The sequence below is a fragment of the Halichoeres trimaculatus genome, unplaced genomic scaffold (genome assembly GCF_033239565.1).
Source record: "Halichoeres trimaculatus isolate MK-OKI-2021-1 unplaced genomic scaffold, fHalTri1.1 fHalTri1_scaffold_7, whole genome shotgun sequence".
Lineage (NCBI taxonomy): Eukaryota > Metazoa > Chordata > Actinopteri > Labriformes > Labridae > Halichoeres > Halichoeres trimaculatus.
In genome coordinates, this window is record NW_027437185.1 from 10,558,138 (window position 1) to 10,570,875 (window position 12,738).

A 12,738-nucleotide genomic window follows, 5' to 3' on the forward strand; every position below is an offset into this window, starting at 1 on the left:
TACTGGATCTGTGTCAGCGTTGTCGGTCAAGCGACAACGAGGTAGTGTAGATGGATAATCATCAATCTCGTCCTGCTCTTGGTTTTCACCAGATGCCAAAAGTTGCATTGAGTAAAAATTGCGCAGGAGAGCGATCTAGGAATGGTAAAGTGAAAACAATGCGGGAGAGTAGAGCGGTGATGGGAATTTCAAAATAAAGCATTGCTAAATACTAATTCACGTTTGTATCTGCTGAGTAGAAACGATTTTTATATTATTATTATTATTATTATTATTATTATTATTATTATGTTTGTTTTTTTTTTTGTTTTTTTGTTTTTTGTTTTTAAGTAAAAGGGCTGTCTAGAGGTGGTGACTTTACAGCGATCCATAATGGTGTATTTTACTATATATTCAGCAAGATTGGACATGCAAATTGAACACTTTGTAGCTTATGCATTTCTAACATATTCAAATAGGCCTACTATTCATGAAACGTTGAAAAACAAACCAAAAGAACGTGTTCTTTATTTTGTGGTTTGTGCTCTTATTTTGAAAGTTCTGTCCGGAAGTGGTGTGCTTTACGCTGACTCACTTCACTCTGTTAGCTAAACTTCAGAATGGACCCGACTGAAGGAAAAGCCGTTACTTTGGTTTGTAGTGAATAACTTATAAACACAAACCGTCCATGTCTTGTCTACTTTCACCAACCTCACAAACTTCGTGACAGCGATGTCGAGAGAAAACACCACCCGAAGTTTGGACAGTATCGATCTCGCTGCTTTAAGAGTAAGTGTGACTTTGTGTCTTGTAAAGAAAAATGTTTGACTTGGAAGATGTTGTGGGTGTTGCTTGTGGAGTTGTTACGGTAGTTTCAAACAGCACGTTTGCTGGAGCAGTCATGAAGGCTTTCTCATATTTGTGCAACAAAAGCTTTATTTCTAGAGTGAAAGAACCGTTTCGTGTGATGTTTGCACAGACTTGAACGTTACACTCCGTCTGCATCGTGTCCTGTTTGCTCCAAGTTTACTGTTTAAAGCCACACACTGATTTTTCACTTGGCTGACTTCATGAAAAGTTGACATGCAGCAGTAACAGTTAACCAAAAAGGATGAAGTCATTTACAATTTATTTACAGCACTGTGAAAATGTGTAGTTGAGCTGCACATTTTTGTAACTTTGTGCTGTAAAAACATGTTTTGTGTACTCTCCAATCACCATAATCCCTCAAAAAAGCTCACTTCGTCTTCGTCTGAGGAGGAAATTGCATTTTCCATGTGAAGCTTAAACATGTTATTATCCATATGATGTACTGTCATGTCTCTTCAGTTAATAACAAACTGCCAGTAAAGCCATGACCCATTTAATATATAATAAAGGAAATTCTTAAGGCCTTATTTTCATGCCTTGTAGCTTAAACTTTTATCCACATTCATGGTCTTTATCCTGCACTCAGCTCAGCTGTGATCATGCTGTCATCTTCTTATTTGATCCAGCTATATTGTGGTTTTCTTCCAGGATCCTGCAGGTATCTTTGAGTTAGTGGAGGTGGTCGGCAATGGAACCTACGGGCAGGTGTACAAGGTGAGGGCTTTTCTATTTGAGGTGCAAATGTGTATTTTCCAGTATTAATTAAAACATTGTTTACAAAACACCTGGTATAATCCTAAAAGCCTCCTCCTATTAATTTTTTTTTCTAGTTATACACCATACGGTTGTAAGTGTTGATCCAGAGTCATTGTCTGACATGTCATTTCTGGTAAAAGTTACCACAGATATTTCCAGCCAGTTTGTTTTTCTTCTGCAGCATCTTTTAAATGGCCTGGGTGGGACTCACTTCCTTATCGCAATATCTGTTTGAATGTGTGTATGAGCGCTTTGTGGTTAAAGTGGGTGGTTAGTCTTATTTAGGTCTGTGGAGCTGCTTTTGACCTGAGTGCAACACCACAAACTGTGTGCAGCTATACATATTAAACGGTTTTGATTTCAAGGTGTTTATGGATAAGATTATTACAACAAAAACGGTTTCAATGAGATTGATTAAAATAACTTACTACTACTAAAAAAGTAGTGAAGGTTTTTGACACAATTTTTGTGGAGTGTAAACTAAGACAGAGTTTGGATACTTAGGGGTAGATGAGTTCATGTTTGTGTGTGTAAGAACTGTGTGGCACATCTGCCACCCAACTTCCTGAATAGGGTGATATTGCAAGAGATGCACAGGGGCAAAGGAGAGCAAGGCATGTGAAGGCTTCAACAGGATGTGTTTCTTACAGAGGAATAGAGTGGGAGAAAGAGATGATAAACTTGAAAGTTTGTGTTTACTTTGTTGTAACAATGCTTCTTGGCATTAAATCTCATTCTGTTGGGAAAGAAGCTTTATTTTTCTTCTAAATGATGCCACATTTTGAAGGAACATGCATTTATGGAACAAGCAGCAGAGCTGAGTATGTGGCTTGCTCATATGAAAAATTTGCCAAATCTTCTCTACCATTGCCAAACACAAGTTTCCTTACTAATACAATTTGATGGAGACCAAAACCACAGCTACATGTTATGATTGAATCCTGTTTCACTTTAAAACAACCCCCCTTTTGAAGATTTAACCCAGTTTATAACTGTTATTTGATCAGATTCCTGCTAACCTCCTGGGTCCTGGTCAGCAGACAGGATTTCCTGACATTTTTAAATGGTCACAGAAAGAGGAGATGGAGAGTTATACATGGAGTGGAGAGGTCTGGAGAAAACAATCAGACCTTTTCAGCTAGATTGCCTCAAGAGATGACAAAAGTGAGGGACTACTCAGTATTTAGGAACACTTTAATTTTGCATTTTCCACCGATTTAGGAGTTAAACAAGAAAAATCAAAGCACACAGATTTCCAAACAGGAGCTCTTTTGTAGATGAGGATTAAGTTTTTAGTCATAAGTTTGGTTTGTGATTTATGTTTAAATACCGAATGCTGGAAAAGAAAATCTGAAACAGCATTCACACACTAACATACACACACACACACACACACTCACACACACACAGGGCGTTTCCCTGTTTGCAGTAGACACTTCCTTTCCCTGTAAGCCTCAGCTGTAATGTCATTTCTGTCTTAACACATCTGTGCACTTGTGTGTCACAATGGTAAAAGGCAAATTCCTCTGAATACCAACTTTCTCATCACGTCTAATGCAACACTGGGCTTCACTGGAACTTGAAAACCATGCTCTGAAATTTCTTCCACACTGTTTCATTTTAAGGAGATAAAGTATGTTTGGAAAGGCAAAATGTGACAGGGGGTCTTAAATTAGTCATGCTGAGTAGTAATCACTAAAAGGTGTTCCACAGGCCAGTTCCAATCTGAGATGCTGTTCTGTGTGGACCCAGATCTGATGTTAAGTTCTCCTTCATTCGTAGCTTTGTAGCTTTTCAAGCCTTCACAGTAGCTTAAAGAGGCTGTGAGAAGTTTGAAAGTGATCTGGAAAAAGTCTCCCTTCTAGATATATGCCTGATGGTAATCCACACTTTCAAATGAGATTATCAGCCCCAATATTTGTGGTTATTTTAAATTGCTATTTCTAAGCATCCCGATCGTGTTGAGCAGGACCAGATTGATTTACGGCACGTTTAACAAACCAACCACACGTATATGGATATTTTTTTGATCAGATATCATTGTCCTTGTTTAAAAAAAAAATTCTGTCCACACCACAGAAATATCTCTGTCCATAAGAAGAGGCCAAACTGAAAACGATCACCTCTGAAGCCTGCAATGCCATGCCTGGCCGATAAGTGACAGGTTAGCAAAATGTGAAAACCATAGAAGAAGAATGTTATGAGCATGCACAGTCAAACACAGTGACTTGTTGCTAGGCGCTTGACGTCATCGCGTCAACACCAGCTCTGTTTAACACCACTGTACGGATCCACTCAACTGGATATTTTTTTCATTTCTTCTCGTTTTTATCAGTTTTTAAAAATCTCCGTTTATGTGGGTGAAATCGCCGTGTTTGTGTGGTTGAGAGGCCCAATCAGACAGAAAAATGCGCATTTAGGAATATATCCATATACGTGTGGTTCAGGCCTAAGTCTCTATGAAAAACACCACGCCGGCTGACGAAGTTCAGTAGTGAGAAGAGACATCTGTGTTTTTCTCTGCTGAAAACAACTTCTGTGATTAATTTTGTAGTGATGGTGGACACAGGAGCCTAACTGTCAGACAGAATGAGGACAAAAGAGCAGAAGAAAGATAAACAAGAGAGAGATAGAGCACGAGCTAAAGGCTAACACAGGGGATAAAGTGTGTTATTCTGCAGTGGTCTGTTCAAACTTGAGAGTCTATCAATAAAATGAAGAGTGAGGTTACGTTAGCTCTGCTTGGTAGATGACTGGCAGGACATAGCTAACCAGGATTTACTGATGTAACACATTACAGACATGTCTTAGAGCACCGGGCTGTCAGCTGCGCTAAATATAAACAGCTACTAAACTTATTACAAACTGACAGTGTTTACTTGTTGTCATGTTAGCCTACAGATACATCAGAGCATCAGGCTGCTGATAACAAACACACACCTCGGAGTCGCTACGAGCAATTTACCACAGTGTGCGTGAGACTCCTGGCCAGAAGGTGGCGAGGGAGTGCAATTAAAACAGATCCTCCTCATAGCATCTTTAAATTCAGTTGCCAAGCTTTTACAGTGACTTAAAAAAAATTGAATAGATTTTATCTTCATAATTGTATTACATTGATAATCTTTAGTTCAGCTCATGGAGATTTATATTGGGAAAAAAAGAAAGAAAGAAAGAAAAAAAAATTGAAAGGATTTACGTCCCTCAAACGCCACTGCAAGATATCTGTCCATTGAACACCTGCTTGTTCATTCTTACAGTGAGTTAAATGCTTGGATATGTTGACACCGTTGTGACATCATGGGCTGTGAAAACTCATGAAACAGCTGCTCTACAAGAAGTGAGTCATGTGGACTTCCTCAAACCTCTCTGGTTTCTGGGATCACTTCCTTTTCTTTGACCTAAATATCATCCCTCATACATTACTCACGCTGACTGTCATGCTGACAAGAGTCTAAAAAAATGTCAAATGTACACTATTATCTGGCTCTCCCAGTTACAACCCTGGATAAACGAGTTCACTTAGGCCTCAGTTCCAAATGACCCTACAGCGTGACGTTGGAGCCGATCGCAGACAACGCTGGAGATGCTGCCAGATGCATCAAAGCGTGCTTTCAGTCTCTCAGGCCTTCTCTGTGAAAAATGTGCTGAGTTTATTTCTGATAGAGCATCTGAAAGGATGAATTAAAAACACAGAGCAGATTAATGTGGAAAAGAGAAAAGTACAGAGAAGAGAAGAGGAATGAGGGAAAATGGGGAAAAAAGAGTGAGAGACAATGTCCACTGCACAGTGTGGGGATACTGTGCTTGTTAATGGTAACAGGAAAAGAAAATGCACAGAGAAACAAAGACAAAAGAGGAAAAGGAGGGAAGGAGAGGAAAGTGAGGGAGCGAGCAGGCCCAGAGGAAGGAAGGCAGAGGTGAAAGGCAAAGGGACAGAGAGGAAAGAAGGAAACAAGAGGGAAACAAGAGGGAGAGGGACAAATGAAAATAGGAGCACAGGGAATATCCCCCACAACAGCTCTGCTTTGTGCTGATTGCCTTTGTGTGTTTGTGTTCTGACACGTGACTTTCTCAGTGCCAAATTGTAACTGAGGTACAACAGATGTTCGTTTAGGAGTGTCAGATAATAATCTTGGTTTCGTTTTAACAAAGTGTGAAATGAAAGTATCGAATACCCCACCCATTCTGCAAAAGCTAATCAAAACATGCATTGAGAATCCGCCCAGTCACTGAATATGATCGAGCTCAGCAGGATAGACCTCTGCTCGTGCACACTGAGAGCACATGCAATGTTCACAGAGGCCAACACACTCAGCTAGCTTAGCTTCCTGCATGGCTGTAGTTAAAAAAATGTTGGAAAGCAACACCAGGACACTAAACAAACACCAGCCTCTTCATCGACATAATAAAAAGTGCATTTCTCTCATAAGATCAACCTCATTTTCAATTTATTTTACTTAAAAGACACAGCTATTCAATAGCTCTCTTTAAAGAGGGGTATTAAACTTTTCCCATATGTCTGTCTCTTCTAAAAAAGCACGAGATCTTTACAAGACGTGCCGAAATTATGAGGTCATCGCATAAGGAGCACCTGACTGCTTCATGACCCGCTGGAGAGGTGGGCCTCAAACACCAAGGCCTCCAGTGGGCTGAACACTCAGAGGGAAGGGGGTTTTGTGGGCAGGGAGCCTTAAAGAGACAGCAGCTACAACAAAGAGTGTCAGACAGAGGCTAATATAAAGGTTTTCTAAAACAAAAAATAGAGAATTTTGGAGTTGGAAGACATGTAAATCTACTATCGGTGGAGTAAAAGCCTTCAAAAAAAAAAGGCACAATACCCCCTCTTTAAAGGGGACTAAACAACATTTTTAGCCATCTTTGAAATCACCACCACAACCAAATTGCTAAGGTATAAGCAATATAAAAAACCCACTCAATAAGTTTGATAAAACAATATAAAGTAAATCCTTTCGGCCACTTTGAAATAATTTCCTTATACTAGCACTGTTTGATTTCCATACTAGCATTGCTGATTTTTGTATTAAACTTACACAAAGTACTCAATTTTTATTTGTTTTATATTAGATCTGTTTTTATTCATATTACATTGAAATTTGCAATTAAAAATGATAATGAAATGATAATATTTTATGAAAATGGTTGACTTTTTGAGGAGTGCAGAACATTACCTATCATTGTTATTTGCAGGATTCCTAAAAATATCAAAATCTTGATTTCACACACCCTTAGGTTCAGCATTGCACTTCCATAAAGTTGTGTGAAACACAGAACCATCAGTGTTAGCCATGAGGGAAAACAGTTATCAGTATATTTTTCTAAACCAACAGACCTCTAGCAAATGATGCGAATCGCTCGTATAAACAAAAGTTGTTTCCTCCCAGGACCAAACAGTTTGTATGCTGTCAGTGTGCTCTGAAGGACATGAGCACAGTGGAGGCCATTTAAATTTTGGGGTTGTCATTCTCCGAGGGACAAAAACGTCTTTCAACGGTTCTAAAGCAGCATCATTGTCATCAAACTGAGCCCGCTCTGAAATGCCATGATTTATACACACACTCTGAAAAAGGGAAGTCTGGCTATTGCTCCATGCAAGCACTCAGTGAACTTATCTACACACAGACTGTAGGAGACAGGTGAGGAGAAAAGGGGAGAGACAGTTTGGTGAATATAACAGAAAGCTAGTTAACATGAAGCTGGAGACAAGCATCTCATCTCTAACTCCACCTTTACTGTCTACATCACAAGTGTCCCCCTTATACATCCTGATTATGTGCATAAATTCAGTGTGGTAACCTTTTCACTGACACTCAGGCCTTACGACATGCAGCTGGGCTGGACTCTACATCTTCAACCTGCTGAGCTCATTTTTGGGAAATTCTGAAAACGTCTAATGTGGAAATCAAGGATTAAGACACACTGTATATGTTTCAACATCCTGCGATCCCTCATGGCCTACTTTACAGAGTGGAAATTTGTCCTGAATATTTATTTGTCTGGACAGTGAAAGAGAGAACAACAGGAGTTATCAGATTGAAAGTAGAACACAAACAATCATGTTATAAACATGTCCTGTTTATATTCAAACTTTTATTCAGATTTTCTCTCTGTCTGCAGTAAAACCTGAGTCGACTGTCACGCTGTCTTTGGTATTACACACACTCTTCCCTTTTTATACAGTACATCAGAGCTCTAAGGCTTATAGAGTCGCTGCGCTGGTATCCTGTCAGCTTTTTGACTCAAGACAAGCTTTTCAATTTTCTCCTTTTCACCTGACTGAACTTTGCAGCTTTGTTTTTTCTCTTTCTCTATCACACCTTGTGATCTTGCTGTCTTATCTCGGCCTGTGCCTTTTCCAAGAAAACTAAATCCCACATGTATAACCACATCTTGTATTGAAGATCACTGTCCCAATACTCACTCAGATGAGTTGTTGAGGTATTCTTTAAATACTGAGACACCATTATTGCTGCTTCAGAATTTAAATATGACATACTCTTATTGGTCCCTTATTCCTCCCAAGATTATGTTAAAGGGGACATATCATGCTGATGCCTGATTTAATACTTACATATGATATAATAAATTTGAAAGCAAGACCTTTCACCCCCTGAATTTTCAAAAAATTAGGTATTGTATTTTTTCTGATATCCTAGAACGAGATTTGATGCCTCTGAAAATAGATCATTTGACCTTCGTGATGACACGAGGATCCTTTCTTTTTATTGGAGTAATCTGATAAAGCAGCTCCTCCTCTGTGATGTCAGTTAGTCACACAACCGCCACCGAGGGATACACCCACCGAGAGCCGAGTATAAATACAGCTCCCTACTAGCTCTGAGTGCTAACATAGTGACGAACTGACGGTAGTGAGAGATCTTTAGACTACACTTTCAGCGTGATGGATAAAACAGACAGAGAAAAGTGAAGGAGCAGGATGGAGCCCTGTTATAGAAATAGTTTATTGGTGAAGTCTGCCTATATTTCCACGTATAAACTATACATGTTACAGTACCGCTTTGACTCACCACACTGAAGCGTCCTGAGATGATCTGTGTCCAGGTGGATTTTCTTCCTCCTGAGCTGCAGAACCGTCCGGGTCTGACTCGGGGTCCAATACAAAAGGACGTATCCTACACTCTGCCATTTTATTAGTGCTATCAATGCCTTACGGTGAAGTTTTGGCAAACAGCAAACTCGCTCGGTCTGCTCCATTCATTGTGGCGATTTTGTAAATACTGCCGTGCTGCAAAAACCGCCCCCTGGCTCTACCCCCTCCGCCCCTCTGATAGAACTGAGCAATCAGAGCACAAAGGGCTGTGACGTTGCGAGGTAACTGGAGGTCATTCTGGAAACGGAGCGTTTCAACAAGATCTTCAGAATGGTCTAAAATGAGGATATTGAGAACGCTATTGTGGGACAATGAAGGAACTAAATGACTTGTACTGAGGGCAGAAATGCTTTACAGGCATCCTAGTCTGGCATAGTGAAAAGGAGAAACAAGCATGATATGTCCCCTTGAAGAGGTTTGATTAGAGATGGGCGAGACCTGGTATTGGTACCATCAGGCTAATACCTTCTTTTAAGGTATTGGTCCTCATGAAGGCTGCCGATACCAGCTGCAGATACTCAAGGCAAAAAAATCTTACATTGAGCAAGTCCTCCTCGCCAGTAGTTGACGCTTCATTGCTGTTTTATTTTGCACTTCAGTTTATTTTTTTAAAAATTACTAAAACTCTGACAGTTGTCAGTTTTATTTTGCGCTTTTGTTCATTTATTAAAACAAATCGTAAACTCAGAGAGAGTTGTTTGTGTTTTATGTTGGACTTAGTGGCAGAGTGACTGAGGTGTTTTTGATCAAAATGATCTTTCACCATCAATTTGAATTTTATCAAAAGTACTAGTAGTATCTGTACTCAGTATCAGTGAGTACTCAAGAGGGAATTCTCGTATTGGTGTCGGTCTGAAAAAAAAGTGGTATCGAACATCTCTAGTTTTTTTTTTTTTTTTTTCAAATGTATTTTTTATGAACTTTTATAGTGCAAAGCCAAAGTAAAAAAATAAATACATCTTGTAGTAGTATTTTTACATTACACTGATATAAGGACAGATACAGCAGATATACAGTTAAAATCAAAACAAAACAAATCAATGCATAACAGTCAGACAAACAAAAACTAAATTGATTAAATATATAAAATAAAACATAAAAAATGAAATATAAAAAAATAAAAATAATAATAAAAATGAACATCTCTAGTTTTGATACCTGTGATTTTATCAGTGCAGGCAGAATGTTGTCATGATCCTCCAAAAGGCTGTACTCCAGATTCTGAGCCTTTTATCTAAATCTAGCATCAGAAATCAAGACTTATTAGACCAAGCAACATTATTTAATCTGTTATTCTCCAGTTTTTGTGAGCCTGTGCGAACCGTAGCATCCTGTTCCTAGCTGACAGGTGTGTCGTATAGTGTGGTCTTTGCTGCTGGAGCCCATCTGCTTCACGTTGTTTTCTCAGAGATGGTCTTCTCCCAGGAATTGACAAGGCATTTTGTTCCAGAGAACTGCCGCTCACTATATGTTTTCTTTTTGTGAGACCATTCTCTGTAAACCCTTGAGATGATAGTGTGTGAAAATCCATGTAGATCAGCAGTTTGTCAAATACTCAGGTCAACAACCATGCCAAAGTATCACCTTTCTTCATTCTGACTCTGTTTGAACTCCAGCTGGTTGTCTTTACCATGTCTACATGACCAAATGCAGTCAGTTGCTGCCATGTGATTGCTGATTAGATAGTTGCTTTAGCAAGCAGTTGAACAGGTGTACCTAATAAAGTGGCTGGTGACTGTGAGTCTGACAGGTGAATGCTTGAACCCTGTGAGCGCCACCTTTGTGTGGCATTTCTTAATTCACAGTTGGAATGTTAAAATCTGATTGAGTTCCAAACTGATCCTGTCATTAAGCCAAATGATGACAACATGGTGTCCTATGTCAACAACCAGTCAGTCAGCTGTTCTCAGCTCCAAACAGTGAGGGGTGACCTGGGAGATGGTTGACAAAGTTTAAATTCTCTGCACACTCAGGAGCTGTTGTCACAGTGTCCTTGCTGTCATGAAACAGTGGGAGCCTGTGGTGGTAAGGTCCCATGGACAATTGAAAGTTTAAACGGGGAGGAAGGAAATCCCTAGCCTGCAGTCTGAAGCTGGAATGCTGACCCAGCTCAGGCCTCAAGGAACAGATCATGCAAACCTCTGCACAGATAGGAGCAGCTGTGGTCCAACGCTGCTTCTGATTCAAATATACTGTTCTTGTTTTTTTTCATACCAAACACAACAGGAGTGGGATCTGAAATCAAAACAGATACAAAATTTAAGGAAGTGACCATTAAAGGGTCTGTTTGTAAAATCTATAAGTGTGTTTGAGAATGTATCAAGCAACAGGATTACGTCTCATTTTGTTGAGTGTTCTGTGCTGGTTCTCTCTTTCAGGTCTCTGTTGTTTGTGATGCATATTCCTTTTTAGATAAGACCTGTCTGAAAAAGTTCAAATTGAAAGAAATAAATCAATATGACAGTGCTCATTTTTTCTATTCTGAACATTTCTTCATGTGTTCCTTCAGGGTCGTCATGTCAAGACAGGCCAACTGGCAGCTATCAAAGTCATGGAAGTCACAGAGGTAAAACTTATAACCTTGTTCATTTCTACCTCTTATTTCTATTTCTCCTTCCTGTTTTCCTATTTGCCTTAGATAAAATAAATTAATATAGTATCTTTATAAATTTTCTCATGTGAGAACTGTGCTTTAACATCTTTTTTAGCAGTTTCTTTAAATGATAAGTGATTTATAACACAGCAAAGGATTTTAGCAGGCCTATAAGAATCAAACTCTAATTAATGTCTTTTTCCTAAATGTTATTGTGAAATTAATCCAATTTTCAAAAACCTTAAAAATGAAATCCTTTTGGATTTCAGAGTATTTTTTAAGTTCCTTTCAACAACAAAAAGCTGATCCTTTTAAAACAAAGTGCCGCTAGATCTTTGTAGTGTGGTTTACCTCATCAGCTTCGGGACAAGACACAAAAACAAACATTGATTTGGATATAATTTGATTGATTTGGAATTATTTATATACACAGATAAGAAAAATTTTCCCTGTGATTCCACCGAAGTTAGAGATCCACAGCGATGGACTCTTATCTGCCTGTTGTGGTAGAGTTAACATCAAGCTCTCTTTCTGTGAGCTCTGTGGTTTACACCCCTTCAAAAATAAACAAGGCAAATGTCACAACTTGGAAAACTGCTGCTATCATCACTACCGCTCAGTGTTTATGTTTCTTTGTAGCCAAGTGCCGTGGCTGAGACTGCTGGGCAGGATCCGGTATCCATGTAGTTTGACCCTTGAATTAGCATGTTAACATAAACCATCGGGTTAGCCCATCATCTACCAATAAAGTATCAATCATGACTTAAACTAACAGTTTTACCTCACATTATGGTGTTAATAGGTAGAAGCTAAACTCTCTGAACTCTTCTGTGGATTGAGTTGACATGACATGATCAAGCCTCTGGCATTGGTCATGATGGTGAAAGTCAGAAGCAGTTGTCAAGGGATTTCGACCAATCACAATCAAGCATCTTTCACAGCTGGAAGATCAGTGAGAGTTGTTTGAGAGTTTCAGGTGCCATTTAAAAATGCTGTGGTGTCATTGTTTTCTCCACAGCCGCAGCAGGGAGCAGTGAGAAGCTGCAGCAACTAAACTTTTATTATGTGCTGAAAGGGACAGAGGTACTTAACAAAAGTAAATAAATGATAAAACAACAGCTAATTTTGGAGTTTCATGTCATTGTGAATAACACAACAACACTGACAGCACTATTGTTTACATTGATGACCTGCAGTAGTGCAGTGAGCTGACCTGTTTTTTGTAGACTGTGATGTTAGTCATTTATTTTCAGTTTGATCAGGTATACTTGAGAAGGTTTAAGTGGTTCTGCCACTAAAGGATTACCAATGTTGTTGAGAAGAACGGCTCATTGTTGGTGCAGTGATCCTGACATGTCCAAACATGTCCACTTTTTGGTTGAGCAGGCAAAAAAAAATTTGAACATTGTTG

General features: G+C 39.2%; 1 protein-coding gene across 1 annotated transcript in view; it reads left to right on the forward strand.

Moving 5' to 3' along the window:
* Positions 1-592: 592 nt before the first annotated feature.
* LOC141793131 (mitogen-activated protein kinase kinase kinase kinase 4) overlaps positions 593-12,738 on the forward strand; it is a 56,561-nt gene continuing 44,415 nt past the window's right edge. Inside the window, exons 1-3 of the mRNA XM_074673549.1 lie at positions 593-768; positions 1,498-1,563; positions 11,244-11,300. Coding sequence (XP_074529650.1) covers positions 712-768; positions 1,498-1,563; positions 11,244-11,300 — 180 coding nt within the window. The 5' untranslated portion in view covers positions 593-711. The remainder of the gene's footprint in view (positions 769-1,497; positions 1,564-11,243; positions 11,301-12,738) is intronic.